The sequence below is a fragment of the Diplotaxodon limnothrissa genome, linkage group LG6 (genome assembly GCF_057381915.1).
Source record: "Diplotaxodon limnothrissa isolate DT_005_m linkage group LG6, D_limnothrissa_male_GT1.1, whole genome shotgun sequence".
Lineage (NCBI taxonomy): Eukaryota > Metazoa > Chordata > Actinopteri > Cichliformes > Cichlidae > Diplotaxodon > Diplotaxodon limnothrissa.
Window position 1 is genome coordinate 29,913,622 of NC_140601.1, and position 27,202 is coordinate 29,940,823.

General features: G+C 39.8%; 3 protein-coding genes across 3 annotated transcripts in view; 1 reads left to right on the top strand and 2 right to left on the bottom strand.

Annotated features, from left to right (window-relative positions):
• ube2o (ubiquitin-conjugating enzyme E2O) overlaps window positions 1-778 on the bottom strand; it is a 45,069-nt gene extending 44,291 nt beyond the window's left edge. The window contains exon 1 of the mRNA XM_085354971.1: window positions 333-778. Within this exon, the coding sequence (XP_085211097.1) occupies window positions 333-740 (408 nt within the window). The 5' untranslated portion in view covers window positions 741-778. The remainder of the gene's footprint in view (window positions 1-332) is intronic.
• Window positions 779-3,221: 2,443 nt separating this feature from the next.
• Window positions 3,222-4,916, top strand: aanat1 (arylalkylamine N-acetyltransferase 1). The gene is made up of 3 exons (XM_085356119.1): window positions 3,222-3,369; window positions 3,778-3,932; window positions 4,611-4,916. Exons 1-3 carry the CDS (start codon window positions 3,222-3,224, stop codon window positions 4,914-4,916), a joined length of 609 nt encoding a protein of 202 aa, XP_085212245.1.
• A 2,628-nt stretch (window positions 4,917-7,544) lies between these two features.
• The window catches only part of LOC146630817 (inactive rhomboid protein 2-like), a 49,464-nt gene continuing 29,806 nt past the window's right edge, over window positions 7,545-27,202 (bottom strand). The window contains exons 13-18 of the mRNA XM_085354972.1: window positions 19,372-19,435; window positions 19,135-19,229; window positions 18,962-19,037; window positions 18,786-18,886; window positions 18,089-18,242; window positions 7,545-8,192 (exon numbers count right to left, since the gene is read on the bottom strand). Of these exons, the coding sequence (XP_085211098.1) occupies window positions 7,761-8,192; window positions 18,089-18,242; window positions 18,786-18,886; window positions 18,962-19,037; window positions 19,135-19,229; window positions 19,372-19,435 (922 nt within the window). The 3' untranslated portion in view covers window positions 7,545-7,760. The remainder of the gene's footprint in view (window positions 8,193-18,088; window positions 18,243-18,785; window positions 18,887-18,961; window positions 19,038-19,134; window positions 19,230-19,371; window positions 19,436-27,202) is intronic.

Below are 27,202 nucleotides of genomic sequence, written 5' to 3' on the forward strand. Positions count from 1 at the left end.
GTGTGTGTGTTTGGTGTACTAGCAGCGAGCTGGCTGCAGTCAGGTGGATCAACCCTGCTCAACCTGCCGGGACCAGCTGAAATACATGAGGCTACGAGCTAAACTGCTAGCTAGCTTGTGTGCTTGAATGCTAGCCAATTAGCGAGCTAGGCTGCAGGTTTTAGTCTGATGGATCAGGTGAAGCTGATGACTGCTTGGGTAACAAGTCCGCCGATCACCCCCCTCTCCAAAAAACCACAACAGGCAGGTGAAACAAAGCAGTCCTGACGTCAGGCTGAGATAACCACCGACTGCCGGGGTAAACAGTAAGCACGTTAGCAGCTGTGTGGTACCTTTGTCTCCCTGATGTCCTGCTTCGCACCTTCGGGGTACCACTGGACGCGGACAAATCCCCTCCCGAGAGGCCGACTTGGGGTGTCCACGGCGCTCTCAGTGTCCGAACCGCACGGTACTCGTCCGCCTCCTCCACCGCCGCCGCCGTCTCCGCCTCTCCCTCCGCCATCGTCGAGGTCCGAGTCTGAGTTAAAATCCTCCTCGCCGTGGATCATCCGTACGAGGCCAAACCGGACTGAGCCGCGATATCGTCCGGAGACCAGGTCGTGGGAGAAGAGCAGCCGCTGTGACCCGTCCGCGGTGGGGGAGAGAGCCATGGAAGGAGGCTCGGAGCCCGGGCTGGCTACGGGAGAGGGGCCCGGTGTGGGTGATGATGCCGCTGCATCCGATGCTACGGGCTCCGCCATCGCCGCTGTTGTCAGGGAGCGATGCTGGAGCGCGAGGATGACGGTGGAATAAAAAAAAACTGTAACCTGGAAGCAGCGAAGCGCACGTGTTTACGTAGCTACGCGGGCTACGTATGAAGCGCAGTGTGGCAGCGTCATCACGCAGTACCCGCTGTCACCACTGAGGGGCGCCGAGAGCCAGAAACAGGAGCCACCGAGAAAGACCGCAGGCTGTACGTAAAGTATGATTCGTAATCTGCTGATGGGAGACTCTCTAACTTACTCTAATTGTGTACATTTTTATTTTACGCCAATATTTTAATGGTTACATTTCGTTTTCTGCTGTAAATTACTAATATTTATTATTAGAAATTTCATCATATTTAGCTATGTTCCCTTTTAAATTATATTTTCCTAAGTAACGATAGTTAAAAAAGACATCTCTCTGTCTCTCTCTCTCTCTCTCTGTGTGTGTGTGTGTGTGTGTGTGTGTGTGTGTGTGTGTGTGTGTGTGTGTGAGAATGAGATCTATGATCCTTTGTGGATCTTACCTAAATGATTTAATATTGTTGCACAGTGAACGCTATACAAATAAACATGCAGCTCAGTTAACAATAAAAAAAAGTTTTCCTTTATTTATTATTTAACATCTTTCCACAAATATACATCTGAAGTAGCCTGAGTTTATTAATTTTCAGTGCCCCATAATTAAACATCAGTTGTTTGCTTTAAGGATATATCTGTTTTGTTTTAGATTTGGTTTTTGGGGGGATTTTTATGATAATCTTCTCAGTTTCCAAGTTCTCAAAGACATTTACAAAGTAAACCCCATTAGTGTACAGGAGACAGAATATGTGACAGTTTAATCTGTTTTTAAAGGAACAGGTCTATAAATTTGTGAAGACTGAAAACCAGGAAATATTCTTGATGTGACTTGAATATTCCATCCTCTTCTACTTATCTGATTCAGGGTTACCTATCTCAGACAGATTGAGAGGCAGGGAATACTTTGAACAGGTTACTAGATTATCACAAGATTCACACGTAGAGAAAGACAACCATTGACACCTACAGCCACCAAATAACCCAACCCAGGCATGTCTTTGTGACGAAGACATTGTATCCAAAAACAAGCTACAAAAACACAGGGGGGAAAAAACACGGCATTAACAATATTTAAAACCGTCTCATACCTAAAGACACAGGAGAAAACACAGATAACAGATTATTTATATTTCCTTTGCTGAACAGCACTGTTGCGACTGTCTCAACATCTTCAGCACAGTTGCAGTTTTGCAAACAAGAACATGTAAAATTTGTCTTTTAGGAAGAACGTGGGGATAGAAGTGTTTAGTGTCAGAAAAGGAGGTGTCCCCATTACATTTATTACATCACCTGACCTATAAACATGAGCACAAAAGTCAACCACTGAAACTAATTTTTCTGTTCAGCACTGCAAATAAATAGCTTTCATTTGTTATCTTAATAAAAAGCTTTTTTTGTAAATTCAAGGATGACAACAATAATTATCGTTTCGCATTAAATAAGCACACTGGTGAATTTACTATTAGACAAACATAAGTCATTTTGCTAATCATCAGTATTGTTAATTTAGTGTAACTGTGGCATAAACCTCACATTTAGGTGGTGTTTTAATAAATTTGTTAAGCATTGTATATCCTGCTCTCGGTGTCAGTTTGCATTAATTTGTTGGGAAATGCCCTCTAAAAGCGATAAAATGCAGTAAATTATTTTATGATTTCATCTCATGAGGGTAAAAGTTTGTTTGGAGAGGATAAATTCTTCAGGGAGCTTAAAACCCCACCAGGTGACAAACAAGCTCCTACACATCCTGTAGCCTAATCCTCTTACAGAACTGGAAAAATAACCCATGGAAAAATCGTGAACTCTGCTTAAAGCGGCTATGGATAGACAAAAGTCTCCTTCAGAGAAATCACATGAAGAGTGGTAAGTCGAGCCCTTAAGTTGGCCCAGTTAAGAAACACGCAATCTCCTCAGTGTGACAATTAATCATCACAGACGTTCTGATGATTAACCAGCCAGAAAATAATTTTCCAAATATCTATACCTACGTTATTGTGTTTATTCCAACCCAGTCGCGTCACTTTATGAAACTTAAACCTGACTTTACAGCAGGCGAACACGAGTTTGGTGTAGGAACTAAGCAAATCCAAATCGGTTGGTCTGATGGAGGCAAGACGATTATCCCTCCTGTAAATATGTTTATGGTTCAGTTTACTCACGGGGAGTAAAGGGTTTATCCATACAGCTCACTTCAGGATTACAAACGGTATAAATACTGGAAGCGCTCCACTCTGTTCAGTCTGCGCCAGTTCTCGCTGTACAGTTACGCGCGGATCACGGACAGCCAGACAAGTTTCATCTCGTTGTTTAAAAAGAGACTGACACGAAATCAGACAGGAAATTGTCAGCGCAGCACTCTTAGTTTTCCTGCGAAACTTTCTGGGAATAATCAGGACTATGTCTGTGGTGAGCGCAGTGCCTTTCCTGAAGCCTCTCCCCATGCGCTCTCCGGTGCCTCAGGGCCGCCGCCACACGCTGCCGGCCAGCGAGTTCCGCTCCCTCAGCCCGGAAGATGCCATCAGTGTATTCGAGATTGAAAGAGAAGGTAAGCAGACTCTTTGAACTTACGTTACAGAGCAACGGTGCTTTTAAATACCTGCCTGAATTTCTTCAGAGGACGCGCGTATTTATGCAGATTTACGCACGCCAAGCGTCTTTTAAGAAAACTGCGGGGAGAGATTCTCAGCTAAAAACACAGATTTTATTTATGTTCTCCGACTGAATAGAAAGCTCTCTACAAACCTGAGCCATCACTGATTTTATTCACGGGCAGATTCTCTTCAGTTAACTGTCCTGTACACTTTCCTTGTGCTTAGCAGTCAGTACATTTGGGAACATTACGCTCAGCTTCTTTAACATCCTGCACAACTAATAAAACTGTCTGATTGTGGCAACCGTGACCCTTATCTTCTTCTTCCTCCTCCTCCTCCTCCTCCTCCTCCTCCTCACACAGCTTTCATCTCTGTCTCCGGTGAGTGTCCTCTCCACCTGGACGAGGTGCGTCACTTCCTTACTCTGTGTCCTGAGCTGTCTCTTGGCTGGTTCGAGGAGGGACGGCTGGTGGCTTTTATCATCGGCTCACTGTGGGACCAGGAGAGGCTTACCACGGTAAGACGGAGCGGAAGACACCTGGACAGTGATTTATCTCCGGTTGAGAGTCGAGCAAAGATTCAACACAGATTAAGAGAGGCGCTTCAAGTGCATAAAATTCAGTGGATGGTGATAAATCTTGCCGACATACGAGTTTAGTGCCAACCGAAGAGAGAACAACAATAATCATGGAAGCTGCCTGACAATTTCTTTTAAGCCTGCAGCTGTACGAGTTTTAAGTTTCCACCTAGCAGAAACAATAAAAAAAAAATCAGATCTTAAATTTCTTCATGATGACGCAGTTATGCGAATCCAACCAAGAATGAAAGACTGTTTGCTATAAACATTTAATATTCGAGGACTGCAGGCTGGAGTCAACATGTAGCTGATATATTTTCAAAATATGCAGCTTTTAATCCCAAATACAATCATCATTATCATTCAAGAGTTTATTCACCATCTTTTAATTCTCATACTTTTCATTCAACTAAAAGTTATGATGATGAATCCTGCTGACGTCATTTTAACTCCAATATGAAATTATTTTTAATGAAACCAGAGTCATTTAAACTTGAGCCCTTCATTTAGCTTTAATTATTAAAGATGGTTTTTGGGGGTCTTTTAAGCTTTAAATATTTCTGTGGGTACCCAGCAGGATGTTTTACTTCTACTGACAGCTCTCCTCTTCCTCTCCAGGACGCCCTTACGCTACACAAGCCTCACGGGACCACCGTTCACATCCACGTTTTGGCCGTCCACCGGACCTTCCGCCAGCAGGGAAAAGGCTCCATCCTGATGTGGCGTTACCTGCAGTACCTCCGCTGCCTGCCCTACGTCCGCCGTGCCGTGCTCATGTGTGAGGACTTCTTGGTCCCCTTCTACCAGAAGTCAGGCTTTAAAATGCTAGGCCCCAGCAACATCACGGTGGGGCCCCTTAACTTCACAGAAATGTTCTACCCCGTGAGGGGCCACGCCTTCATGCGGCGCAACAGTGGCTGCTGAAGACACAGACTTGATGTGGATTCTCTATCGCTGTGAAAGGAGGTGAAGACCCCTGAGAAACGGGGTACAGGGGGCACGTGATGAGCGGTGCAGTGAGTGTTTGTGATCATCGCTGTCTGTGAGTGAAGCCTGTTTGTTTGGCAGGAAGTGACGTGTGAATTCTGAGTCTGCAGAGAGCCAAAAACAGAGAGATGTCGACAGCAGTGGTTTGCAAAAGTGTCCTGAAAGCAAGATTTGATTTGCATTGTAGTGAGTTCGTTACACAAAAACCAAAATCCCAAATCTTTATTTTGATAAACGCTGGACATTTGTGTCCAACAGAACTGCTGCCTTCTTTATTTCTTTTATTTTTTTAAACAGTGAGGACACGTTTAAATAAAACTAATTCCTTTAGTAATTCTCCAATAATATGTAACAGCAGTTAAAATGACAAAGGAGGGATATCAGCAAGGCTAAATATTAACATTTAACTTCTATTAAGACTTCAGTGATCCCGTGACTGACCGTTTATAAATCGGACGTGTGGCACTTTAAAAGTCTGTCTTCTTTATGGTCTTGTCAACTTTTTCTTGTAGACAGCCTCCATTTTTGCCTCGGAGTCTTAAATCAAGACAAACTCATTTTTACACTGTTTTGTTCTAATAAAAATTTTATTTTCTAACCTCTCTGTCTTCATATGTTATTTACATTTTTAATTACTGCTGAACATGAAAGGGGGATGTTCATTTTGACATTTTTCTATTTTTCTGGGCTTGCTGAGGACCGAAGTGTCTGGAAAAACTGACATTTAAAGTTTGTTCTTGACCGAAGAAAACAGCAACCGAGGAAACATATCTGAAGCTTTCAGCCTTCAATAAATGTCAAACTCATTTTACGACAAAGGCCATATACAACCAAGTGACGACTGAAACTCCGCTTTGTCAGTGTAAAGATACTTAACTACACATTTAATCTCTGTGATATCTTTAACAATTAAATAAGAGAAAGTTCCGGTTGTTTATCTATTACTTAGTTGTAGTTTAAATGGCTGTGGGGGAGGTCTATCAGTAGAAAAAGATGTAAAATGTATAAAAATTACAGTTAAAAAAGGTCCAAAAATGTACACTCTCCTTCATATTTTCCAAAGCTGTCCTGCAGGCCGGATTGGAGTCTTTGCCAGGCCAATACTGTCCCCCTGCACTAATATATAAAAATAAAAAAATCAAGTGATCTCTATAAGTCTTCCTTTTCTCCACATCTACAGCAGTTCATCATATGATGGGTGTATTGCTGGGGAGTAAGTGCAGTCAGGTTTGGGAAAACATGAAATCAAACTACTCACAAACGTATTGTTGACAGTGTAATGTATTTTCACATGGTTGCTTCAATACACATAATTTCACATATAACAGTACCGTGAACATCTCCTCTAATTAATTTTAGCATTCCCCTTTTGTTCCAGTAAATAAGGGGGGGGGTGACATTATTTGGTCCCGATGCACATGCAGCTGGCCGTACAGCTGCTGCATACAGACATGATGGTGGAAATGGCTTGTTGTGTTTCATGTTAAACATTCAGATGCGCACACGTCAAAAGGCACAGTAAAGGTTTCCTTAACAAAAAGAAGAAGAAGAAGAAAGAAGAGAAGAGAACATTACCGAGTGAAAATGGAGAGGGCGACGCATTTTACGGTGCATTTCACCAACATTTCAGTACCTGGGCGAAACATGGAGGTGATCCCGTGAGTCTGACTGTTTCACAGAGTTGGAAATGTAGTACAAATCTTAATTTGATCTGAGAAAAGCAGCCCGTGAGATCACTGCTAAACAAATACCGTTTTCTTGTGTCCATTTTTTTTCACAGATTAAATAAAAAAAAAACCCCAAAAACCCCCCCAAAAAAACATACAGTTTAGGCACCGCTGTGTTACCAGACACATACGATCAAATAGTGATTAAAAAGTAGAGCTCAAGTAAAAATTTGTTCGTGGCATTGGCATACGGAGAAGTGGCTGTAAAAAGATCATGCATACACGAGCTCATAAAAGCAGCATGACAACTTGCTTTGGTAGCTGAGGGTCAAAAAATGTCTCATTATTTACAAAGTTGATTACAAGCAGTATTCAAAGTATAACAAATGCCTCTGTTTAAGGCAACTAGGTGCTGTAGACTGAACCGTGCCTTAACTGCTGTTAGTACTTGGATCACATCATTAACTTTAGCATAACATTTCACTGCTCCGGAGACTATCGACATGCCAAGTGCATACGCGCAATGGGCAAATACAAAAACAAAAAAAAAATACAGCAGCAGACGGCGTCTGTAGTGTTAATCCAGTGTTACCGAAAACAAGGAAGCATCTGAAATGGGCTACAAGATGCTTGATGACCCGCTGTGGTATCGTCGTCCACAGAGTTAAAGGGAAACGACTGTCAGACAGAGTCGTTCAAACCTCCTTCTTTGACTCGGCTTCTTTACTTCAACACGACTCTTCATATACACTGAAGGAGTCTCTCACTCCGTAGATCTTTTGGATCCATCAGCTCTTTGCAGTTTTAATGTCCTGAGTGCCTTTTCCTTTTTTATGTTCATCAGTTAGCAAATTAACATTGCAGGTCGTACCAGACACAGAGGACTAAAAAAGGACTGGATATGTTTTATGGAAGGAGGAAAGTCACCTGACTTTTGAGGAGGAAGTGATCCAGTTCTGGTTGCATGGAGTTTGAGTAGAAAACAATAAAAAAAATAAAATAAAAAAAGAGAGAGAGATTTAAAAGTTCCCACCCAAATGACTGATCACATCATTGCTAGTAGGCCGTCAGCACAGGCAGTTTGATAATTTAGATGTCATCTGTGGCCTCCAGACTAGTTCACCACATGTTCGATGTCGTGGTCTATGTCGTATTTTTCACAAAACTTGTTTGTGATCGGTAAGCAGGTCAGATGCTCCAGCCAGTGCAAGTTAATTCGGCGAATATAAAACCAAACGATGAGGGAAGCGAACAGTCCAACGTAGGCCAATAGCGAGACGGCGATGAGGATACGTTTCCGGTACTTGTCGAATGTCCCGAAGGTGACGTAGGGCAAGAAGGCAAACGAGAGCAGCAGGCCGCTGAGGAAACCGAAGATGTGGGCGATGTTGTCGATCCACGGCAGAAGGCCGCACAGGAAAAGGAAGAGCATGATGCACGACAGTTTAGAAAAGGCTTTCCAGGGCTTCTCCAGCATCTGCCAACCCTGAAACAGCTCAACAAAGAGGCAAGCGAGGAGCCCAAACTGAGACCCCGCTGGACCCACCTGTCAGGAGAGAGAGAGAGAGAAAAAAAGCCAAGTTACACAGGAACTAAAGAGGATTCCTGCAGCATGCACGCTGCTTCACACAGTGTGCACAGAAAACCTAAACGCCTGACGCACTGGACCAATGCATGATAAGCATCAGGTGCTTTTAGTGTGTCCTGTTAGGGGGCAAACAGGATGTCAGGGTGACTCTAACTGCTCCACTTAATTGGCACATTACACAGGCTCACACATGGTGGTAGTAGTGGTGGTGATGGGTGGGAGAGGGGGGACAACTCCTGGAACAACTTTCCAGGAGTTGTCAGAACTGTAAAATTTAATTTATTTTTAAAAAAATAAAAACACATTTTAATAAGATGATTTGTCGAACTGTGTTATTTGCAGAGGAAACCATTAAAGTGAACTGTGTTTGTTTAAATGCGAACCAGGTCTCTGAATTAATCAGTGATTTAACAACAGCAAATAAAGTGCAACAACCAGTTAGCTCGCTGACAGACAGACCAGGCAGACGCGCCGTTTAGGCCCAGAGGAGCAAAGATTTAACCTGATTACCGAATCCTGGCAGCAAGTACCAGGATAGTATTTTAAGTAACAATTATTTAAATCGACTCATTATGAGTGACACTAAGAGGCTTAATGCAGTGTAAACTGTAGTTACTGCAAGTAAGGTAAGGATAAAAACTCACCAGCATCTCTCATAAATTATTCTTTAAAGCAAAGCAGACAGAGGTTCAGAGAAGTTTCTAAGCGACTCTCAGTGCATCCATACTGAAGCTTTCTAACCGTAATGCAGGTTTAGTTGTGCACAGATTATCTTATGTTAAAGATCCAGTTCTGGGGAAGATGTGCAGTATGAGCCCAGGGTCACGCAGTAAAGGTGAGCAGATTAAGGTGACGTCAAAGCTTGGCCTGGTGAGAGGCAGATGGCTAATCGGCAAAGACATTAAACACCCACAAACATTTTTTAAAAAAAGAAAAAAAAGTGCACGGCAGTCCACCCACACACCCCACACACGCAGGCTGACACGCTCCTCACACGAGTCGTCGTCACTATTAAACCCCTCATTCAGAAGTAACCTGCTCACTGCTCTCAAACTGAATCAGAAGCTTTGTGTGTTCCCGTATGACTCTCTCATAATCACCTAAATGTTTTTGTACAAATAATCTAATGAATTATATTAAGAAGTGTTCTGACAGACAGACACTCCTCTCCAATTTCTCCTTGAAAGTAACGTATATAATCTCCAGGTATCCCTTTATATTTCTCCAGAAACCACTCTTCAAATTCTTTCACTCAAATACCAAGATAAAGAAGAAAACTCACCGACGTCTCACTGTCAACACGCTGACTTTTGCACTGTTTGGATTGTTTTTCCTGTTGTTTAAAGCTTTTAGGTTTCACATTCTCACAGTGTCAGGATTTAATTAATTCTAAAATGTCAAGTCTATTAAAGTCTCTGAGCGTGAACAGCTTTAATCTAACTGAAGGCAGGTAAATGTGTTGTAATAACTCCACAGTGAATTACTTCTATACTGTTAAGCAGCAGGACAGGAAGCACCTAAAACGGAGCCAAACAAAAGTTTAAAACTGAAACAAAAACTCAAGATAATATATAAACAGTGGACATAATATTAGTCAAGCTGACTCTATTTGTTACAGTAAAAGCAATAAAAACATCGTTTTAAAAAGTTATCCGTTTTAAAGACACCAAACCCCAAAACATGAAAGTCGGGTCGAGAACTGATTTTTTAAAGCATCCAACCTGAGCAGGTGCACCTCCTGAAGTATATCAAAGCCTTTTAATGTAACTTAAACTGCTTGAAGATGTTTTCTGGCTCCTAAGAAAAAAAATGTTGTGGTTGTAAATGTGAAAGGAGGAGGAAGGTATGGTCAGCATACTTTATGTTGTATGCAGCACTTTTACATTTAGCGTACCCTGCACTGGTGGTTAGCAAAGAGACGTTTGACTGACATTATCAAATAATAAATATTCATGCTTGCTCGTCTCTCTGCAGAGCTTAATGAACTGAAACTAAAGTTGTTCCTTCACAAATCCGTAGAGCTCCTTTACTTGTGAAAACTATTATTTCCAGCCACAGCTGCTGTTTGAGCCATTTTTGCTAAAGCCACAGGGGCTCCTTAATTCAACAGTAAAGGGATAATCCACTTAAATCGCCTCCTTAAGTGACCTCACTGCATGTGCTTCCTCTGGTTATTCCTGGTGCGTGAAGACATGTGAGCTGGTCACTGATATTTAGAACTACAGTAATTGTCAGGTAAAAACAACTGGAGCTCGCTTATAAAATCAAGCCATCGTGTACGTAAATGTGTTACATGTTGGTCTCTTTATACATTAAAACTGTCCCCTCTATCAGTGAGGAACTGTTTCGTGTGTGTGTGTGTGTCTGTCTGTCTGTCTGTCTGTCTGTCAGGATGGACCTGTTCAGGAACGTGTGGACCAGGTCTGGTCTCTGCAACAATCGTCTTTGTTTAAAAGGAAAAACATGAAATCCCATTCACTAAGTACCACAGCAGTGGCCTTTGTTAACCCGCACAATGGCATTAGGCTAATCTCTTAAAGGGGAAACTGGACTATATAGATACATTCAGAAGAAAGCAGGCTTGCTGGTAAAAAGCCCCCCCCCCCAACGTTTATTCATTTGTTGTTGGGGTTTGTTTTTGCAAAAATGACAATGAATCACTTAAAGTAGTGACCATAGTAGTGTTACTCTTTAAAAAAAAAGAAAAAAAGAAAAAGAGTGAAACACTACTGCTTCAGGCGAGATCTGCTTTCCTCCTTGTAAATATTTACGTGTATGAAATTCAACCACATCGGCTGATTTAATCTAATATTTTCTGGTGGTGGTGGTGGTTGTTGGTTGTTGTTGTTGTTGTTTTTATAAACAATAATGCAGACAAGGCAGACAACAAAGGAACAGCATCAACTATTTAGAGCCTTTTAAAACGACATACAGACATCAGTTAACATAGCATGTAGCTGCAGCTGATTCAGCAACTATTTTCTATCTCACACTTGATCTTGTGTGAGGATTGCCTCAACTTTCCTTCAGCACATCCAGCAGTACGGTTATATGCAACAGAACTGTGAATAACAGGTCACCTTTCTTTCTTTATCCCTGCACAGTCATAACTGATTACCCTGCTGGTTGCTGTGCTGTTACCGGTCACTGAAATGTTGGGAGCGCTGTGACACGTCTTTCTTGGATGCTTTACGCTCGGTTTGGTGGGGCTGCTGCTTTCGCAGTAAAGTTGTCTCATGTGCTGTTAACCCAAGTTCGGTTTCTCCAGGCACTTCCACAGTTAATACCACAAGTGTTTCCTGCACCCCTCTAAACCTCTAGACTAAGATGGTCAATTCTGCTCCAATAATCCCTGTTAGAGATTTTCTACATTATACATTATAACCAAATCTCTATAATACAATATAATCAAGTGTGCCTTATATTCTAACCAAGTATGCCTTATATTTTGTGTGTTCATATATTTTCACATAACCAAGCCTATTGTTGAAGAATCACCTAACCAAGTCTATTGTTAAAGGAAAACTGATGCATTCCTTACCTCAGTGTCTGAGATGTTTGACAGCATGATATAATGATGCATTCTTTTCCTTCAGTGTCTGTGATGTCAGATAAAGCATGATATACTTCTGTATTCTTATCCCAGTGTGTGAAAGATCAGATAAGTTGATTTAATGTTTAACCTCTTCCCTGACAGTTAAAAGAGGAAGTACTATGTAACCCATTTTTGCCTTATAAATAAAGCAAGCAAGCCTGTGCTCGGTGTGTTTTGTCTTCTCAGAGACATTCACCCGTGTGGGTGTCTTCTCAGAGACATTCACCCGTGCGCACGTTTTCTAATTACACTCTGAGTCGGTCTGCAGTTGTCTCATTTCTCTTACTTGTGTTTGAACAAATGTCTACCCCTGACATTTAATTGGTCCTTCGTAGCCGGAGAACTGACTGTTATTTTAACGTCTAGTTTTCCACAGACGGTCTCCATCGGATCCTGACGTCGTGACGCCTGCGCTGGAAGAAATCTGATCAGTAAAACGAAAAACCCGGACACGTGAATTCGATCTCCGGTCAGCGTTCGGCCTTCACGGCTCCAGGACCCGATGAGCACCGGATCAAAAAATGCAGCGCCACAGTAAGGTGAATATGAAACACTGCATTCCATCAAGCGCTAAAATACGTTGATATTGAGATTTTCCTTTAAAATAGTGTAAACCTGGTTAGCGCCGACAGATCTCAGTCCAGAAGGGACTTAGAGACAACAGGCAAGAGCGAATTCTAGAAGTCGCTATTAAAAGTTCCGGTTGCTCTGGGTAGCAGCTGTAACGGAACGAGTTCTGGTCGCTCTGGGAGTGGCTGCAACGGAACAGGTTGAAGGTGTTACATGAAATAGGCCTACGGAAAATCTCAATAAAAATTATAAAAACGCGCTGTGTTTGTGTTGAAATAGAGGAGTGAGTTGTTTTTACGACCCAATAAGCGGTCGAACCACTTCTCAAAACTGTTTTCCTGTGTACACTCACGTATTGGTTAAAGTGGAAAAAGGGTTGTGCTTCATCACGTAAAATCAATAACCGCTCTCTCGGATAGCGGGAGAGTAGAAGCCTGTTATTGAAAACCCATTCCCACTTTTTCATGCCAAAGAAGGTGTCACAGTTCTGACGTAATTAGTTCAAAATGGGTAATTCTAAAACTAAAGTAAAATTAACAGCAGATGAAGAAAAGCTTGAAAAAAACTGTCAAAACGCAGGAAGAGTCAGTGCAAATAGGTGGAGAAATCCACATAAAATTTCTTGTCCAGCCTGGCAAGGCAAATGCAACCCAGAGTCAATAAATGCTTTAAAAACCGCTTTGCAAAAAGAGCTATATGAGGAAAAAAGTCAAAAGAAAGTAAAAAGCAGGACAAAGAAGGGACAAAAGAGAGATTAAATGCTGTAATTGTGGAAAAAAACGGGCACTTTGCTCGAGACTGCAGGAGTGTAATTCAGGAACAGGAAAGTGATGAATGACTAGCACGAGAGGAAGGAAGTGAAACAGATGAAGCGGAGGTTTACAATGTAGAACAACTACTGTTAGGTTCAGAAGACAAGCCAACAGTTGTAATATATGTGAAAGGTGTGCAGTTAAAAAATGTTTTGGGACACAGGAGCGTGTAGATCTGTTTTAACTGTAGAAGTCCCAAATGTAACATTTTCAAAAAACACTATAATTGTGAAATCAGCCTCAGGACATGTGACAAAACAGCATCTAACCGATCCCCTTTTATGTCACATAGAGATAGTGGCTGTGGCGGCAAAAATCAGTGCATTTATGACCCATCATGCCCAGATTGTATGAAATAAATAAAAGGAAATCATTCATATGAAGACCTTTTCTATAAAAAAAAAAAAAGAGAGATGCATAAGGTAGATTAAGGCTGTGTCATTGTTCAGCCAAGGAAAGTGTGTGAAAAGATAAATGTTTCCATCCTGGAGGGTGGGTGAGACTGCAGCTCACTCACAGTCCCTGATGGATACAAAATAAAATATAATAATCTGAAGGTTGGATCTGAGATGAGGCAAACAGAAGACCAGTCTAAAACTAGGCACAAACCTGTTCAGAGAAAAAGCAAATTTTGTAGAGATTGGATGAACTATAAATTATCTGTTTGCCGAGTAAGATGATCCTAACTATTAAATTGGCTCAGTAGTAGTATAGTGATATACACTAATAAAATATTGTGATATACTATTGTTATTATATAGACAGAAAAAGATGATAATAATTAATAAAAAATATAATATTAATATTGACAAGAAGTATCTTAGCCAGTATGATGTGAGATGGACAATTGTTATGAAGTAGTCTGCATCAAGCTTAAAGGTTTGCTCAAACTCAGTATAATGAAATATGAGATGAAGAAAATAAAAGCAATATCTAAACCAATTAGGTGCATAGAGGCACTTAACCTGCTTGAAAACCTGTCATTTATCCTAGATAAATATTACTGAGATACAGAGCACATCTATAATAACAACTAATAAGCCAAACCCTGTAAGATAATAACTAAACCTGCAGGATTATGAAGCTGAATTAAATGTGTGGACACCGCTAAGTTGATAAGCATGTTACACATTTTCTTTTATTTTTATTTATTGGGTTTTTTAGAACAGAGGCTGCATGCTATTAAAAGCGAACACATGCAGCTGTCTGTGAGCTCAGTTTCCCCTCACACTTCTGCTCTGTTTCTGGCAGCATTTTTCTTTGTCTTTTTGTATCCTGACTCATGTATGTTTTTGTTTGTTTTTGTTTTTTGATTATTTTGTTGGTTTGGAAACAAATTTGTGCCAATACTTGTGGATTATGGTGACACATAGTGATTAGGCATATGATTTACAAATGCATATGATTTACAAATGCCCAGTTTTAGAACTGTGAGCTATGAACAATGCAAAGTTTAGGAAAATATATATATATATATATATATATATATATATATACACAAAACAAAAAACTTCAAAGTTTGAAATATGTAAGACGTGTGAATTCTTTGAAAAACTAGAAGGTATTTAAAAATGCCTCAAGTGAAAATGAGATTCTCTAATGACACTCTGATAGTTAGGTCAGCATCAGGGCCAGAAGGCCTGTGAAACCAAAATAGCCCAACACTGTATGCAGAAGCTCTAAAGAAAATCAATGTCATCTTGCTCCCTCCCTGCTCCAGGGCAATTCCTGCTGTATGTAGATGATATATTGATTACAGGCCATACACAGGATGAGTGCAAAGCAAACACACTGATAGTTTTGCAACATCTCGCAGAGCAAGGCCATAAAGTATCACAGCATAAATTGCAGTTGTGGAGCCAGGAAGTGACATACCTTGGCCACAAACTGACAGGACAAGGCAGGCAGCTGTTAGACAGCAGAAAAGTAGCTGTACAAAATGCTCCAAAGCCAATTACTAAACAACAAATGATGAGTTATTTAGGTCTGTGCAATTTCTGTAGATGCTGGATTCCAGAGTATGCACTGCTGGCCCAGCCACTACAGAACCTCATTTATGGTAAAGACCTAGCATTAAAAGACAAAATACAATGGACCCCAGAAGCAGAAAACAGCATCACTGAGTGAACAAAAATCTTGGTTGAGAGATGGAGCAGAATTAAAAGACAACCTCATGATGTGTAATGGCAAACCAGTCCTTCCAAAATCTTTGCATAAAACTGCTGAAACGGTTCATGTGCCGCCTGATCTGTCTGGTGGCCGGCGTCATCTTAGGGGTGATGCTCTTCTGGCTGATACCTGGAAGAGCCCACAGAATAACACCAACTATTCCCCGTCTCAAGAGGTGGACCCATGACAATTCCCATCTAACTGAGATGACCCAAGATCACATCCACCCTTGGATGAACAATGCCTGGTACCGATACCTATACAACACCATAGAAGAAAAAGAATGTTATGTCTGTTCTCACATGCCTTCAACTTCAGTCTACCCCACCATATATGGTCGCATAATGGACAGTCACTGGCAAAGTGAATGTGCAGCAAGTTTTGCCAGCATTGGAAGACAACACTTTGCAATCGGCATGAAAGCTTCACTCCCAGGTGCAAAAGGCCTGAAGGATGGAACCTGTGACGACAAATTCTGGGTAGATATGACAGTAAAAAACAGAAATGCTTCTGTCCCTTTCCCTGTTTTTATGACCCATACAGAGAAGTGGCATCCTCTGTGCTTCTACCAAGCGGCAGGGCAAGGACGCCACCCCCTGGGCCATACCAGCAACTGCAACGCAACCTATGGAGGAGTAGGGTATGGGACAGTCAACCTAAATCAACAGACGTGCCAGAGAACTTCAAACTCTGGAACACCGGCGAGAAGGTAATCCACGCTCTGTTTCCTTGGACAGGAGTAGGAAAGCACGCACTACGAATAGAGACTTTAGACTATCGCTTTGGACTGTTTTTGAACGCTTCTGCCCGCATTGACAAATCACAGAATGAAGAAATTGATGCAATCCGCATCACTGTCATGCAACACCGAGTAGCTTTGGACATTGTTCTTGCAGAGAAAGGAGGTCTCTGCATATTGTTTAACAAGACATGTTGTACTTACATACCTGACAACATACACTCATTAAACATGACAAATGCTTTGAATGTTCTGAAACAACTAAGAGACGCTCAGCAACAGGACTACGTAACCAATGAGCAAGGCTGGTGGGACTGGTTGCTGAACGGCTCCTGGAAATCTTTGCTGATTAAAGGCCTGTTGGCCCTATGTACTATGATGTTTCTATTTTGCATTTTTGCTGCTTGCATTATCCCTTGTCTGAAACGCATGGTGATGAATATGTTTAACCATACTTTAGGAAATTATGTCTTGATCCAGAGAAATGTTGAGGATCCCTTTCGCCAGTATGATATGCTAAACATAGAGGACAGAGTGGAGAATTTCTATTCTTATTAGGAGCTGATGTTTAGATACTTCACTGAATGACATGCAAGTTGAAAATGTGATTTAACAAGTGACTATGCATTGATATAAACCTGTGAAATATATTAACATCAGGAGGGAAATGTTAGAGATTTTCTACATTATACATTATAACCAAATCTCTATAATACAATATAATCAAGTGTGCCTTATATTCTAACCAAGTATGCCTTATATTTTGTGTGTTCATATATTTTCACATAACCAAGCCTATTGTTGAAGAATCACCTAACCAAGTCTATTGTTAAAGGAAAACTGATGCATTCCTTACCTCAGTGTCTGAGATGTTTGACAGCATGATATAATGATGCATTCTTTTCCTTCAGTGTCTGTGATGTCAGATAAAGCATGATATACTTCTGTATTCTTATCCCAGTGTGTGAAAGATCAGATAAGTTGATTTAATGTTTAACCTCTTCCCTGACAGTTAAAAGAGGAAGTACTATGTAACCCATTTTTGCCTTATAAATAAAGCAAGCAAGCCTGTGCTCGGTGTGTTTTGTCTTCTCAGAGACATTCACCCGTGTGGGTGTCTTCTCAGAGACATTCACCCGTGCGCACGTTTTCTAATTACACTCTGAGTCGGTCTGCAGTTGTCTCATTTCTCTTACTTGTGTTTGAACAAATGTCTACCCCTGACAATCCCCAACAGGAGAAACCCTCGTCCAGTGAGTGAACTCAACTAAGCTGAGCTAAGCCACAGAGTTTAGACAGCAGGCACAGAAACTGCAATTCAAATAAGAATGTAACACAAAACTAACGAGAGCTGGAGCTCACACAGGTGACATTTAGACCTGAACTCAGATTATAGTGTAGCGAGAAATACATGAAGTGAAACAGCATGACGGTTTCTCCCTTTAGATAATTTAGGGGGTAAATGAGGAAGAAAGCACATAAGTATATACAATGTCTGATTTTACATCGCAGAAATTTGACAGTGTGAAAGTACCTGTGTGTGTCAAGTGTGAGTGCTTAATCAACAGAAGTACATCCAATCCTGTCAAAAGTCACTGCAACTCAGATATGTTGGTGTTTAGAACAAAGTGTGTGAAAAGCTGTTTTTTCTTTCTTCAGCATCGTGTCCAAGGACACACTGGCATGTGGGCTGGATCGAACCAGACCTTCTATTTAGTGGGCGATTTGCTCCTGAGCCCCAAGTGCCCCACATATACAGACTTAACAGATTAAACAGAGTTTCCTTATAGCGGATGCGACTGGAATATTCACTTACCAAGGACACTTAACTGAAGGTTTAACATAAACTTTCAGACAAATGAATTTAAAAAGCTTAAGTGCACAAAACTTCACATCCTGTGTGCCTTGAAACTTTCAGAGAAAAAAAAAAGTGTATTAATGTGTATTTACATATATGTGACGAACTCACCTCGGCTCTGTAGGGCAGGAAGAGGGCAGAGGCGAGGTTACCAGTGATCCCACTCAACATGTAAATGATGGAGATGCGAAGCCAACCTGCCAGCTTCTCCAGGTCCCTCAGTATGGTCATCTGGAACACTACGGACACCACGCAGTGTAAAAGCCTACACACACACACACACACACACACACACACACACAAACAAAGGTTATCACTGGTAACTAAAACTCCTTTCCACCACTGCATTATCACAAATATGCATTTAGGATTTTTTTTTTTTCCCCCATTAAGCTCCTTTGGCTTGTTTGCTCGCCTGCTTTTAAAGGGTTACATCTGAGGGAAATCCCTTGTGCCTGCCTGGTATTAGTATTACAGTTCTCATGTGAGCGAACGTCTCACGAGCACTGGGTCCTCAATTAGAAATGTTTCATTAGTTTTGAATCCTCAAGGATGCTGACACAGTGAAACTGCATTAAGTAATCACTCATAGCAAATTAATGAAACAGTTCATTGACTGTGTAAAAGGCTTTGTCATGGCATATTACACAGTCTCACAATATATCATCAATGCTACATTCAGCTGAAATAGCTCATTCATAGATAGACGTGTCAGAAATTAAAAGATCTGTGCAACATAGCCATAAAACATGACCACAGGAAAAATAAATCTTTGTCTTAGGACGTTGCTGCAGGGGGAAGTGCGTACCCAGCATGTAGGAAGAGAGAGAGCCAGAGACGGTAGACTTGATCGGGAACGTCAGGATTAAGGAAGGGCAGCAAGCCGCACACATCATCCAGACAGTGGACCTGTGTAACAACACTGCAGTCAGAAACATACTAAAGAAAAAGACACACACACTCATCATCATGCACACACAATACCTGTGAGCAGAGGGTGGCTTCCTCGTGGAAGTAACCATGCATGAAAGTGCAATACTCTCTGGTTGCGATTTCACATCTACAAATAAATACATAAATAAATAAAATGTTATTTATTTATTTAAAACAGATGACCTCAGAGTAGCAAAGCGCTTTAGCAAACACATGTTTCGCACCTGCCCTTAGTTCCTATGCAGCAGGGCCGTCCTTTGATGTTACAGTCCATGTGTCTGTAGCCTGTGTGACTCCACTTCTTTGGATATGTACAGATCTGACAGCAGCACAGGTAAAACCAAAAAAAAAGGAAAAAAAAAAGAAAAAGGAAAATTAATATAAAATGTGGTTCAGATGCAAGTGAACACAGAGTAGCAACAGAAAAATGAAGAATGAACGAGGCAGCGGTGGCCCCTCACCGGCCACGTGGTGATGTCATCCTTCCATAAATGAGGCTCTGCAGAGGCAGGCTCCTCACATATTCTGTTCACAACAAGAAAAGCATCAAAGTGGTGAAACGCTGCTGAGTCTTTAATGACACACTTTAATTGTGTGGATGCTTTAAGCATCCACACTATTGAGTTCCTGTTTCTCTTTATTCTTTATACTTTATTGTGTGGATGCCTTAATAGGCATCCACACTATTGAGTTCCTGTTTCTCTTTATTCTTTATTATTCCGGGTGTTTCCGTACACTTTTCGCCGTGGATCTACTTCCACAATTTTTGTGCTATTTTCACCGTTCAAACTCTAAACTGTTCTGCTCTTTCTGCTTATGCCGGCTATGACTTTTGGTGTTTATTACTATTATACTTTTTAAAATATTACACTTTTTTCCTTTAATTTGTCCCATTGAAATGAATGGGAAACTTCCACAATTCTGCTAAAACTTTCTTGTCTTTGAAACTTAACTACTGCCTCATACTTTCACCTAGAAACTCCATTCAAACTTTAAAACGTTCTCAAATGATTGGGCTATTCCTGTATGATTCAGCTTTTTCAGATCTTCTACTGTTTTCATCTTATCTCTCTTTAAGTCTTCAGTTGCAAAATTGTGATTTTTCAGAAAATACATGCGTTGCTATGGTTGCTATGCAATTAACTCAGAGGGGACAGTGAAACTGTTTGAATTTTCTCTTCATGTCCAAACAACTTCTTGCTACTCGCTCAATTTCCACTCAAGCCCCACAGATTATACACCAAAACGTAGGTATTTTTGCTGGCTTTCAGAAAATGTCCCTATCATTGTTGTGGGACTCATAGTTATTTTGCAAATCTCCTCAGAGTAACACAAAGTCAGAAAACTCTCCATATAAACTCAATGGAGAGTTTGTTCAAAATCACCGCTGGATTTCTCTAATGAGAGGCATTTTCAAATTGTCATATCTCCTTAACGAAGCGAAGTTAAGACATGAGGCTTGTCCCGGTATATCTTCAGACACTCCTGATGCTCACAATTCAAGAATTATTTTCTCACCTATTACCGTTCTGAGATGAGTTAGACTTGTTTGAGGGTAGGAAATTTGTCCCTCGCTCAGATTTCATCAGATTTCAAATTCTGGAAATGAGTCACTTTTTTCTCTCATCATATCTTTTTGATGGATTTCCACAGAGCCCTGAAAATTTCCATGACTGTTCACCAAAGCCTGCTGTTTCTTACGGTGAAAGAATGATTTTGATGCTCCATATAGATTTAGAGTTACCAAAGGTTGTTTGAGAGCAAGTCAAGGCAGTTTTTGCTTCGCCTCTACTCAGTTACAGTGTATTACAAGTCATATATCTTTAATAATTTATATTTTATCTCTGAATTATGAAGACCTGAAGATTCCCCCATATCTTCTGAACAAAACAATGTCTGAATGACCGTTCTAGCCTCTACGGTTAGGAAATTATGGCCATTTGTTCGAGGGGAATCCTGAATGTCAGAAATACACTGAAGAAAACTCACACCTCTCTCTGTGTCTGCGTGTGTAAGGGCTGACTACAGCAGGTGCAGCTAATTTAACTGACCTACATATACCAAGCCCAGACTCTCCACAGCTCCTGTTCCCTTTACTGTCTGTGTATGTGTGTCTGTGTATCAATATTTCTCCTATGTTTAGGTATTACTCCTCAATCATAGTATTTCTGCTAAAGCAAAGTACTTCTACTACATCTTAGTACTTCTGCTAAATCATAGTATTTTTTGAAAAATCATAGTATATTTGCCAAATCATGGTATTTGTGCAAAATCATGGTTTTGGGGCCAAATCATAATATTTCTGTTATGTTATAGTATATGTGCTGAATATATTATATGTGCCAAATGACAGTATTTATACCAAATTATAGTATTTATGCCAAATTACAGTATTTCTGCTAAAAAGCAGAAATAGTCCTTTTTAGCAGGAATTTCTGCCAAAAGATAGTATTTATGTTAAAACATAGTATTTCTGCTAAATCAGAGTATTCCTGCCAAATCATAGTATTTGTACTGAAACATAGTACTTCTGCCCAATCACATTATTTGTACTAAATGATAGTACTTGTGCCAAATCATAGTATTTGTGCCAAAGCATCGTATTTGTATGGAGTCATAGTATTTCTTCTAAATCATAGTATTTCAATCAAATCTCAGTAGTTGTTGTTAAAACGCAGTATTATTGCAAAATCATAGTATTTGTACCCATTCATAGTATTTCTGCTAAATCATAGCATTTGTGCCAAATCATGGTATTTGTGCAAAAACATAGTATGTCTGCAAAACCATAGTATATCCCTTATGTTATAGTATTACTACTAAGGCATAGTATTTTTGCCATGTCATTGTATTTGTGCCAAATCATAGTATTTTTGCCAAATTGTGGTATTTGTGCCCAATTAATAATTCTGTTATGTTATAGTATTACTACTAAGTTGTAGAATATCTGTTATGTTATAGTGTATCTGCGGAATATAGTATTTGTGCCAAATCGTAGTATTTATACCAAATCACAGTATTTGTGCTAAAACATAGTATTTCTGCCATATTGTGGCATTTGTGCAAGAACATTGAACTGTTATGTTATAGTATTACTACTAAGTCATAGTATTTCTGCGTTGTTATAGTATTTGTACTAAAACGTAGTATCTCTGCCAAGTCAAAGAATTACTGCAATTTCATAGTTTTTTTTAGGAAATCTGTTATGTTATAGTATTACTACTAAGTCATAGTATTTCTGCCAAATCATAGTATTTGTGCCAAAGCATCGTATTTGTATGGAGTCATAGTATTTCAATCAAATCTCAGTAGTTGTTGTTAAAACGCAGTATTATTGCCAAATCATAGTATTTGTACCCAATCTTAGTATTTCTGCTAAATCATAGCATTTGTTCCAAATCATGGTATTTGTGCAGAAAACTTGGTTTGTCTGCAAAACCATAGTATATCTCTTATGTTATAGTATTACTACTAAGGCATAGTATTTCTGCCAAATCATAGTATTTGTACTAAATCATAGTACTTGTGCCAAATCATAGTATTTGTTGCACATCATAGTATTGGAACCCAAACATAGTATTTGTCCCAAAGCATCGTATTTGTATGGAGTAATAGTATTTCTTCTAAATCATAGTATTTCAATCAAATCTCAGTAGTTGTGTTAAAATGCAGTATTATTGCCAAATCATAGTATTTGTACCCAATCATAGTATTTTTGCCAAATTGTGGTATTTGTGCCCAATTAATAATTCTGTTATGTTATAGTATTACTACTAAGTCGTAGAATATCTGTTATGTTATAGTGTATCTGCGGAATATAGTATGTGTGCCAAATCGTAGTATTTATACCAAATCACAGTATTTATGCTAAAACATAGTATTTCTGCCATATTGTGGTATTTGTGCAAGAACATTGAACTGTTATGTTATAGTATTACTACTAAGTCATAGTATTTCTGCCAAATCATAGTATTTGTGTGAATTTGTATACTGTAATATCACTGTAGTATGTAGTGGCTAAGTAGGGGGTGTTTACAGTGTAAATAGGTCATCTCTTGTGTTGGAGTGCCCTCTTGTGGCGCCTTTTGGGTAGTGCCTTAGTAAACGTGAACCCTGTAAGAAGTGGTATCAGACTGATTTGTAGTGGAGGAATTTGTTGCCAGTGTTCTTAATCATAGAAACCACACCATATCACCTCTCCACATCCTCCTACTGTATGCCATGCCTCCCTGTACCATCCATCTGACCGCCAATAAACTCCACCTGTGGTAATCTAATCCCTGGATGTCAGCCTCTCCTTCTGACCGAGGATAGTTACTATTGCAGCACCACCCAGCATTAAACTGACGTACACCATTCTGTACAATAGTATTTGTGCTAAAAAGTAGTATTTCTGCCAAATCATAGTATTACTGCTATTTCATACTATTTAAGCGAAATTACAGTGTTTCTGCAAAAACATGTTTGAGGGGTGGAAATCTGTCCTCCTCTCATTTTTTCAAACTCCGAAAATTAAGCCATTTCTTCTCTCGTCATGTCTCCGCGACGGAGATACAAAGAGCTATGTAAATCGTAGTCAAAGTACACCAAAGTCCGCTGATTCACCCAGTGCAAGAATTATGCTTCTATCCCACCTAGTTTTTGAGTACAAATTTATACACTATCACAGACCGGTAATTCATATTGATAATTTATTACAATTCTGCAAAGTTTTATGATTTTAGCAGCTTTTCTAATATGGACCTCACATTCTTGTTAACAGTCTATGGCAGAAATACATACAAGTACACAGCCTGATGAAGCAGACAGAAGCAGTACCTCTGATTGGTTCAGCATTTTCACCTCTTATCAGCACAAATCTCAGCCTCTTCTGCTGTTTTCATTAGAATTGTAAGCTTTTCCACCTTTTTTCAGTTACGTGAGAACCAGTTTGGCTCAATGAGTAGCTGAAAAATGTCAGCCTCTTCTGCTGTTTTAGCAGGATTTCAGAGTTCAGCTTTTTCACTTGTTTTAAGCACAAATTTCAGTTTCTTTACCTCATTTCACAACAAAGTTCTTCCTCTTCACCTCTTTTCTGCTAATTTGAGCTTCTGCTCCACAGTGCACATTGTCCCTCTCATCATATCTTTGCTTGTGACCAGAACTCATTTGGCTCAGAGGGTAGGGCATCTGCCGTGAGACCCGGTGGCAGAGGTTTGAATCCTACCTGTGACAGTTGCTACACATGTTCCCTGCTTGCATGCGCTCTGCTTTCTTGTGTGTCACTGCTCTCCAGTGTGTCATTACACATACAGCCATCTTCAGCAAGTACTTCTGCTTCTACACCTCTTTTCAGCTCATCTTTTTGCTTCTTTGCCTCTTTTCAGCAGAAATTCTTCTGATTCACCTCTTTTCTGCCAAATGTTTAGCTTTTTCACCTCTTATCAGCACAATTCTAAGCAGCTTCTGCTAATTTCACCACAATTGTCACTCTCTCCACCTCTTCTTTGTGTGAATGAGTTTGGTGCAGTGAGGTGAATTGCCGCCTTTAGACCAGAAGGGCCAGGTTCGAATCCTGCTCAGGGCAATGTTTTTTGTTTTTTTTTTCAACTTTTTCAGCTTTTTTCAGCAGACATCTTCAGCGTTAAGGCATCCACACAGCATTTTCGCAGGAAATGCAAATTTTTCTAGTTCTAGTTGCTTCCGTACACTTTTTGGCACTTAACTACTTCCACAATTTTCAGCCGATTTTCACCATTCAAATTTTAAACTATTCTGCTATTTTTGCTCTTTCCGGCTATATCTTTTGGTATTTTTAACTATTATACTTTTTAAAATATTCCACTTTTTTCCTTTAATTTGTCCCATTGAAATTAATGGGAAACTTCAGCAATTCTGCTAAATTTTGCTTGTTTTTGAAACTTAACTACTTCCTCAAATTTTCACCTAGAACAACCATTCAAATTTTAAAATGTTCACAAATTATTGGGCTATTCATGTATGTTTCAGCTTTTTCAAATATTTTACCGTTTTACTTTTATGCCTCTTAAAGTTTTGAGTTGCAAAATTGTGATTTTTCACAAAATACATGCGTTGTTATGGTTGCTATGCTCTTGGCTTCCAGTGTGACACTGAAGGTTTTGCAATTTTCACTTCATGTCCGAACAACTGTTTGCTACTTGCTCAATTTTCACTCAACTTCCACAAATTATACATCAAAACGTAGGTATTTTTGCTGGCTTTCAGAAAATGTCACTATCATTGTTGTGGGATTTATAGAATTTTGGCAAATCTCCTCAGACCAACACAAGGTCTCAAAACTCTCCATATAAAGTCAATGGAGAGCTTGTTCAAAATCATCGCTGGATTTCTGTAATGAGAGGCATATTCGAATCGTCATATCTCCTTAACGAAGCGACTTTAAGACATGAGGCTTGTCCCCGAATATCTTCAGACACCCCTGACGCTCACAATTCAAGAATTTCTTTCTCACGTATTACCGTTCTGAAATGAGTTGGACTTGTTTGAGGGTAGGAAATTTGTCCTTCGCTCAGATTTCTTCAGATTTCAAACCCTGGAAATGAACCACTTTTTTCTCTCGTCATAACTTTTTGTTTGATTTCCACAGAGACCTGAAAATTTCTATGACTGTTCACCAAAGCCTGCTGTCTCTTACGGTGAAAGAATGATATCGATACTCCAAATAGATTTAGAGTTAGAAAGCGTTGTTTGAGGGCAAGTCAAGGCAGTTTTTGCTTCGCTCTGCTCAGTTATGGTGCATTAGAAGTCTAATATCTTTAATAATTCATATTTTAATGATAAATTGTTAACACTGGAAGATTCCCCCATCTCTTCTGAACAAAACGGTGTAAGAATGACCGCTCTAGCCCCTACGGTTAGGAAATTATGGTCATTTGTTTGAGGGGAGTCCTCACTATGAGAAATAGGCTGCAATAATCCTGTGCCTCTCTGTCCTGCGTGTGTAAAAAGATGCACCTGTTTTGGCGGGAAAACGTAAACAGCCACTCTGATTGGTGGATTTAAATTCGGCAGCTCTCTCCCTCTGTGTCTGTCTGTGTGTGTGTGTGTGTGTGTGTGTGTGTGTGTGTGTGTGTGTGTGTGTGTGTGTGTGTGTGTGTGTTTAGTGGGAGAGAGAGGACCCTGCCCTTATTTGGCAGCATGTCATTGTAGGATTTAAATTGAATATAGTTAGACTGGTTGACTGGATTAGAGCCTGTGTTTGTGTGTCCCTCTGTGCATTTGTGTTCCAATATGCCTCCATATTTGTAATTTTGTAAGTTATTACTATTCTGCTAAATCATACTATTTCTGCTTTTCATAGGATTTGTGCCTAATATAGTATTTCTGCTAAATATAGTATTTCTGCTTTTTATAGGATTTGTGCCTAACATAGTATTTCTGCTTTTTATAGGATTTGTGCCTAATATAGTATTTCTGCTTTTTATAGGATTTGTGCCTAATATAGTATTTCTGCTTTTTATAGGATTTGTGCTTAATATAGTATTTCTACTAAATTATAGTATTTCTGCTTTTTATACTATTTGTGCTAAATTATAATATTTCTGCTTTTTATACTATTTGTGCTAAATTATAATATTTCTGCTTTTTATACTATTTGTGCTAAAACATAGTATTTCTACTAAATGTAGTATTTATGCTTAATCATACTATTTCTGCTTTTTATGGGATTTGTGCCTAATATAGTATTTCAGCTTTTTATAGGATTTTTGCTCAAACATAGTATTTCTACTAAATGTAGTGTTTATGCTTAATCATCCTATTTCTGCTTTTTATAGGATTTGTGCTTAATATAGTATTTCTGCTAAATTATAGTATTTCTGCTTTTTATAGTATTTGTGCTAAAACATAGTATTTCTACTAAATGTAGTATTTATGCTTAATCATAGTATTTCTATATATTTCTGCCAGGTCCCCAGGCAGCCAATCCTCTGTGAGGACTTAGACATTCAAATTTTCAAATCAGGGCCTGCACGGTTTCCCAGCCAATCATATATGTGTCCTGAGGCATTCAAATTTGCATATTGGGGCCTTCATGGCTTCTAAGCCAGCCAATCATATCTGAGGGCTGAGGAATTCAAATCCACAAATCAGGGCCTGCACGGCTTCCCAGCCAGCCAATCATATATGTGGCCTCAGGCATTCAAATTTGCATATTGGGGAATTCGTGGCTTCTAAGTCAACAAGTCATCCATGTCGTATATCTCTAAAAATTCACATTTTAATGATAAATTGTTAACACTGGAAGATTCCCCCATCTCTTCTGAACAAAAC

Excerpts from the sequence above, each read along its gene's own strand:
- aanat1 (XM_085356119.1), top strand. The coding sequence starts at position 3,222 with ATGTCTGTGGTGAGCGCAGTGCCTTTCCTGAAGCCTCTCCCCATGCGC. Across the intron at positions 3,370-3,777 it reads ATTCGAGATTGAAAGAGAAG|CTTTCATCTCTGTCTCCGGT; the intron begins GTAAGCAGACTC and ends CTCCTCACACAG. Across the intron at positions 3,933-4,610 it reads ACCAGGAGAGGCTTACCACG|GACGCCCTTACGCTACACAA; the intron begins GTAAGACGGAGC and ends CTTCCTCTCCAG.